This window comes from Trematomus bernacchii, unplaced genomic scaffold (genome assembly GCF_902827165.1).
Source record: "Trematomus bernacchii unplaced genomic scaffold, fTreBer1.1, whole genome shotgun sequence".
NCBI classification, from domain to species: Eukaryota; Metazoa; Chordata; class Actinopteri; order Perciformes; family Nototheniidae; genus Trematomus; species Trematomus bernacchii.
In genome coordinates, this window is record NW_022987724.1 from 331,801 (window position 1) to 338,234 (window position 6,434).

The 6,434-nt window shown below is 42.7% G+C and overlaps 1 protein-coding gene across 2 annotated transcripts; it reads right to left on the reverse strand.

Moving 5' to 3' along the window:
* Window positions 1–1,401: 1,401 nt before the first annotated feature.
* On the reverse strand, window positions 1,402–5,893 carry zfp36l1a (zinc finger protein 36, C3H type-like 1a). Of its 2 annotated transcripts, none has more exons than XM_034144464.1 (2): window positions 5,683–5,893; window positions 1,402–4,578 (listed from the first exon to the last, which is right to left on the reverse strand). In XM_034144464.1, the coding sequence occupies exons 1-2, from the start codon at window positions 5,731–5,733 to the stop codon at window positions 3,508–3,510; spliced, it is 1,122 nt and encodes a 373-aa protein (XP_034000355.1). In that variant the 5' UTR covers window positions 5,734–5,893; the 3' UTR covers window positions 1,402–3,507. The 2 variants fall into 2 exon arrangements, with proteins under 2 accessions (XP_034000355.1, XP_034000356.1); XM_034144465.1 differs by having other exon boundaries at window positions 1,402–4,575; window positions 5,683–5,885.
* Between the last annotated feature and the right edge of the window lie 541 nt (window positions 5,894–6,434).

Genomic DNA, 6,434 nt, shown 5'->3' on the forward strand with positions numbered 1-6,434 from the left:
TATTGTATTGAATTGTTCCTTCGTCTTCCAAGTGTGTTGTTGATCACTGCTTTACAATGCAGTGAGGATTATTTAATGAGCCGTATGTCATGAATTCAGTTTGTTGTCCACATGTTGTTGTATTTTTAGACAATTTATCTGTTTTAATTTACCGGTAGGGGATGTAACAGGGAGGCAGCTTGTTGATAGATGGGGTGATGGATCGGGGGGGGGGGGGGGGTGTTGTTTGTGGAGGGGGTAAAGGAACAAGACAACCATCTAGAAGGCCCAGGTTCTCTGAAGCAACACACAGAGGCCTCCACGGGTCAGCTGTGAGGGGTCAGCACCCACCATTGTGTGGAGGGAAGGGAGTTCCTGTTCCGGCTCATTTTTGCAATCTGAGAGAATATAAACATGGACGCACGGAAGTGTCCGGAGAGCGAAAGCAGAAGCAGTGCGGATGCTGACTGCAGTGTATGAAGGGGAAGCTGCAGTGTGTTGTTACTGGAATCAAATACCACTGCTTATATCAAAGGCAAAATAGATTTATTTATCTATGTACACATTTATAAATGACAACACGTGTTAATATAAACCTTAACTGGAATAGCCTCACATGAGTATTGATCAGTTTATTTGTAACCTCAGGACAACTGATCAGATGATAACCTCAGCAAATTAAACTTTTTCTTATTCTTAGAAATGTAACGATTAAAGCGCTCCTGATCAATATTTCGACTGAAACCGGGAGTTTGTCTTTGCGTAACCAAAACTGCTCAGTTTGATCATCCCCAGGTCAATACCCCTGACTGCTCCTCTGTGCACCAATCACTTTCCACAACAGTGAAACTCCCTTTAGTTCTGCATTATGAAGAAAAGCAGCCACTTCTATTTCCCATATTTAACTTTAAATAGAACATTTGTAAACATAGTGTCCTATTGTGTAAAGCAGGGATGACACTAAAGTATTATGTTGCTGTGGGCTACCTTTAAGTCATTTTTGTTTTGCTAAAATGTGCATCAATAAGTATACCACATGAGCTGTTTGCAACTTTTGTTAGCAATGTACCCATGAATTTAGAGAACTATCACTGGATTACTTTGATGCTAAAGAAAATGTGACTCGATCATGACTCCAAAGCACACTTTGGAGATATAAAAGTGTATTTCTTTCTATGATTTCTAAGTGGCGTGCCTCAAAATTTGATTTAAAATGTTAAAACCACCTTTTTAAAACAACTAAATTCCCTGAAGGCCTAATCAGTGTGCCAATGTTCAAATAACACCAAACATAGGGTCCTATGAGAAGTTCAGTTTAAAGTTTAAGTAACTTGATAACATATGGGTACATGACACATCTTCATAGCACTGACTAAAGAGTATATTTCAACCACTTTTTAACAGATTTTATAGAATCATGCATGCGTTGAACTGCTTTTAATGTGTAGCTTTCAACCCAAAGTACAACACGCAAAACACAGTTTAACTTTTCAAAAATACGGGGTTTATTGACTTAACTGCAATCAATACTTACAAAAGACGGGGGAAAACAGGTTTTCATATAAACTCACAGAATTGCTGTAGTGAAAAAAACATGGCTGAAAAAATACATTCAACTGTTTTACTTTCTTTGTGTCAAAATCCATTTACCTCTTCCAAACAAGTGAAGGCAACACAGAACAATTGACTTAAAAACTTAATTGTCCTCCATTTATCAAATATAAAAAAGGCAGAGAGGCCTTAGCTACCTGGAATGTATTCAAAGAGGCACTTCCAATGGTCAGAGGGGGCCAAACAAGTGCATCAAGCATCCAATCAAATTAAACTTTCCTCAACCCATTTGGTCACAGCTATTGCTTGTAATAACAGACTGGGTGTAAGAACATTACTGACATTCAGAATTACCAGTCTCTTAAATCTCCTCTGTGATGTGAGCAACCCTTTACTTCTACCATAAACCCAAGTACTGCGAGTAAATACTCTGATCTGGAACCAGATCTGAGACAAAAACAGACGAAGTGAATCAATGTGATAACAGTTAGCAACTGTACTGTCGGATTATTGTCAGGTTTGAAGGGGGAAAGATCAGGAATGAATACAAGCCAGTCCAATAAGAGGGAGTAAGAAAAAAAGTACAATAAATAATCAAACGCAAAACAGCTTTTTTGCATTTTTTTTTGTTGCTTTAAATTAAGTTTCATTTTTGACAAAGTGTAGTTGCAGAACAAAAGTCATTGAAGTACAATATATTAAACTGTGAAAAAAAGGAAAACTGACAAAAACGTCTTCACAATCTTTAGATTAATATGGAAGATCATAATTTAACATAAAAGAAAATATATTCTATTGTTCATTATCCAGATAAATACAAAACAAAATTAACAAAAAATGCATATGATCAGCAATAAATATGTTCTGATAAGTTAAATAAGCAGTGACACGCAAACCTTCCATCTGGAACGCTTTTCAAAACAATAATAAACGTAATAACAACATTAATAAAAAATAATTATCAAGTAAAGAAAGCAAAAAAAAAAAGGGATGTAATGAGTACAGAGTGCTCCTCAGAGCAGGTACTAACGTGGGGGAGAAGTAAAGTAAAATAGCTTGGAGGTCCGATCTCATCTAGTCGCAGGATGTACAACTGCACCATGGGAAGGCTGGAATTCCCCAGATCAGCGAGGATGAAGGCAGGGGGGCAGGGTTGAGAGGCGGGACAAAGTCTTACAGGTTTAATGATCAGTTTGATAACAAGACTTCCTTCCCAAAAAAAAAGACGAGCCAGTGACCAGCAACAGGAGGAGAAAACTCAGGAGGGGGGGGGAATCATAACCAACTTCCAGTTCAAAGTCCTTCCTGCAGACTCACCAAGTCCACAATTACATAAGACTTGTGAAGAACTGACGGGGGGCAAATGAGAAAGAACCAAAAACAAACAGTAGTCCATTCACCATAAACACATGCAGAAACCGTCCAGGCACTTTTAAATTCTGTTTAAAAACTATTCATATCTTTCAGGGTCTTTATTTTTTTCCATTTTGTCTCAACTCGGTCTGTAAAAAACGGCTGTGGTAGATCTTAAGTTACGTTAGTGAACACCCTCTAGCTAGCTCAGGGGAAGTGGTATCGTCGGGAGAGGAGGGGGGAGAAGGTAGAGGGGGCTAGTGCAATGCACTCCCCTTTCCAAGGCCACTTGTGCTGCTACACATTCAAGAACAAATGAAGAAGAAAGAAGAAAAAAAACAAGTGGCACCTGGCAAAACAGTCAATTGTTGTTCTCATGATGATTTTCATTGTTCGATTTCCTTTTTTTTGGCACTATGACACATGGAAGGGTACTTTTTAAAACTTGTTGTGCAGATTGACAGGGATGAAATGATAGTTTGAGTTCAGAGAGAGTTCCCTTAATTGGCTGCATCATTTCAATGCTAACAAAGTGTTGTGTGAGGGAAGCTAAGAAAAGGGCAGAGGTAGAGGGGAGTGCCGTGTTCTCTTTGTGTCATCGAACTTAAAGTCACTGGGTGCAGTTTAATCATCAGAGATGGAGAGGCGGCTGAAGATGGGCAGGCGGCGGGTGGTATCCAGCGTGGGGGACTCTGAGCCGCTCAGGCTGCCTCCAGAGCTGCTCTGGTAGCCCTCTTGGTCTGACAGGGAGTCAGAGGGAGGGCCTTTTGTAGACTCGAACATCTGAGGGGACTCCAACATGGGCCTGAAATAGTAAGGTGTGCTTGTTGGAGAGGGAGGTGCAGGGGTGTTGGGCTCTGTGCCCACAGGACCCACGCTGAGGCTGGGCCCGAACAAGTTGGCCAGCTCCTGGCTGGAGTAGGTGAAGGGGTTACTGCTGGGCCAGTCAGGGACTTCATCAGGGAAGAACATGGGTGGAGGGGTGACGGAGGTGGGGCTGTCTCTCAGCCCCCCTGAGCTGGAGAAGCCTGCGAAGCTGTAGCTGTGCTGCAGTCGAGGCCTCTCCATTTTGTTGGAGGAGTTAAGAGGGGAGCACTGCTGGGGGGGTCCTCGGCGCTCCTCAGCATTATGAATAAAATGGCAGCGAGGGCCGTACGGGCAGAAACCGATGGTGTGGAAGGTGCGGCACAGCTCAGTTTTGTATTTAGGGTGGCGGCTCAGGCTGCGCAGTTCATGGATCCCATGAGCAAACTGGCATTTGTCACCATACTTGCAGGAACCGTTCTCCTCGAAGGGCCTGCAAAGCTCCGTCTTGTAGCGGCTGGAGTTCACCTGGCTGCCTCCGGTGGGACTCGCAGGGCCCAGGCACTGTTTGAGGAGCCGCTCGCCCGTCTCGGAGAAGGAGCGGTCGCGCATGCGGTTCTCCTTGTTGTTGCTGGCATTGCCAAGCCCTGAGATGAGTGAGGAGTGGTCCGCTGTCTTCAGGCTGTTCAGAAACTGGTTCTGGTTGAACTTTGTGTTGCTGACAGAGTGCCGCCGCTGGTACACGCCCCCCATCGGGGGAGATCCCACCGCCTTCCTGTCCAGCAGGGCTCCGGTGGGGCTGCAGATGGACACATTAGTGCCAGTGCAAGGGACAGACATGGGATGGTGGGATCCCAGGTTGTTGTTGAAGCCGAGCAGTTTGTTGTTCTGCTAAAGACACAAAGAACACACATCATGAGTAAAGAATATTCAACATATTTTCCAGGACTGACAGTCAATGTGGTTCTGATTTTAATGAAAGCTAGTGGGCCAGAAAGAGAAATCCACAGCCTCCTCTTGCATGACTGTGTTCTTTTTGGCTCTGACAACACAAGCGGATACAGGCCTATAGACCAGCAGCTGGTTTGGCAAGTTGCCCTGGTTAGGAATGTGTGCCTGTTTGGTAAATGGAGCAGCAGCACATGAGGCCACAGGGCTGTTAGTGGCTACAAAGAGCCTGCATCATTTGAAAGATAATGAAAGTGGCAAAGCATCCTGCTGAATTACAAGAGAATACTGATCTGCTATTCAATACACATCCAAACTACAGGAGATAACTGGGTTAGTCACAGATTTACATGAGTTTTACAAGCCACCAGAGAGTAAAATCTACTTAAAAAGCCGCGAAGAATAAAAAACCCTGTAATGAAACATGAAAATGTATGCAAATGAAAACAGTGCCGTGAAGTTAACTGAGCACTGACCCGTAAACAGTTTTGAAAAAAAGGGATTTCCCAACAAATATTAACAAGGTTAATCATAGAAACTGTTTTATAGGAACAATCATAGGTAAAAGCCAGACACATCTAGTCAATGATTAGCGAGCATGTGGCTGCTTTGTGAAGAGTATTAAAAGTGGCGCTAAACTGCTCTCATGAATCAACTCAAGCTGACGTCTGAAACTGCACCATAACTCATAGGCAAAACTACAAATTAAACTAAAACTAACGTGGCACATGATGGAAATGAAAGTTTTACATTTCAACAAGTGTTTACACCTAATGTGAAGTTACCAGCATGCTTCGGCACACTCTTAGACACTCTTGCAAAGTAAATAACGATGTTTAGACAGGAAACAACATGCACGAATAAGCAAAAGCATTAGCCCAAGAGAGGCGGAAAACAAATCAAACCCGCAAAACAAAACAAGCCTCCACAGAGCCGAGGGACGCGGGCATGCAGCTCATCATTCCTCCACAGCGGCTAACCCTCTGCTGCTAACAGGCTAACACACACTACAGAGAACCAGAGACAGGCAAAAAGTTGTGAAGCTACCTTGTTCATTATTTCGAAGTCGAAAAAAGGCGACACCACGGCTGTGGTCATCTTTGCAGCGACCAGGGTTCAATCGAAAGTAATACAAAAAAACAAAAAAAGTGTGGTTGTTGGAAAAGTTGCGCAGGTCTGCTGAGTTTCTGATTTGCAGCTCCTGTATATTTTTGACCCTGCAGAACTCCCCCTCTGCCCTGCACCAGCCCCGACATTTGCTTTTAATCCTTTGCAGGAGGAGCCTCGAAGCGCTGGGCGTTAACTTTCAGTCAACTTTTTTTTTCTTGTCTGAGGGGACAAACTTGCAGTGGGTTGTCAGTTGCTTTGAGATTACTACACTGTAGCACGCAGTATGAATACTAAGCAGTTGTCGGCTTTATTTCTAACCAACATGAAGTAAAACACAATTTCTTTCCTCAACTCTTAAGTAAACCATATTACTTCAGATTTTACATAAAAAAGTGATTATTTAGACTTATAGTATAATACATGTTGTGTTCATTAACTTTTTTTGAGGTATAGTGTCCTAACTTTATTGACAAAGGAAATACAACTAACTTACTATCAGTAGATCTTAAAAACCAGTAGCAAAAAGTAGGTTACAACTTTATTTCCGTCTTTTGGTACTCAAGCAGTCTGGAGTTGTTTACTGGGAGGCGCTTCACTGTCCTCAGGGTTTCAGCTACCATCCACTCTGTAATTAATTTACTCTTAATTGCTGGACTGTAACGTCACTTGTGGGACTTTCCGGTGAATTC

Excerpts from the sequence above, each read along its gene's own strand:
- zfp36l1a (XM_034144464.1), bottom strand. The coding sequence starts at position 5,733 with ATGACCACAGCCGTGGTGTCGCCTTTTTTCGACTTCGAAATAATGAAC. Across the intron at positions 4,579-5,682 it reads ACTTCGAAATAATGAACAAG|CAGAACAACAAACTGCTCGG; the intron begins GTAGCTTCACAA and ends TTGTGTCTTTAG.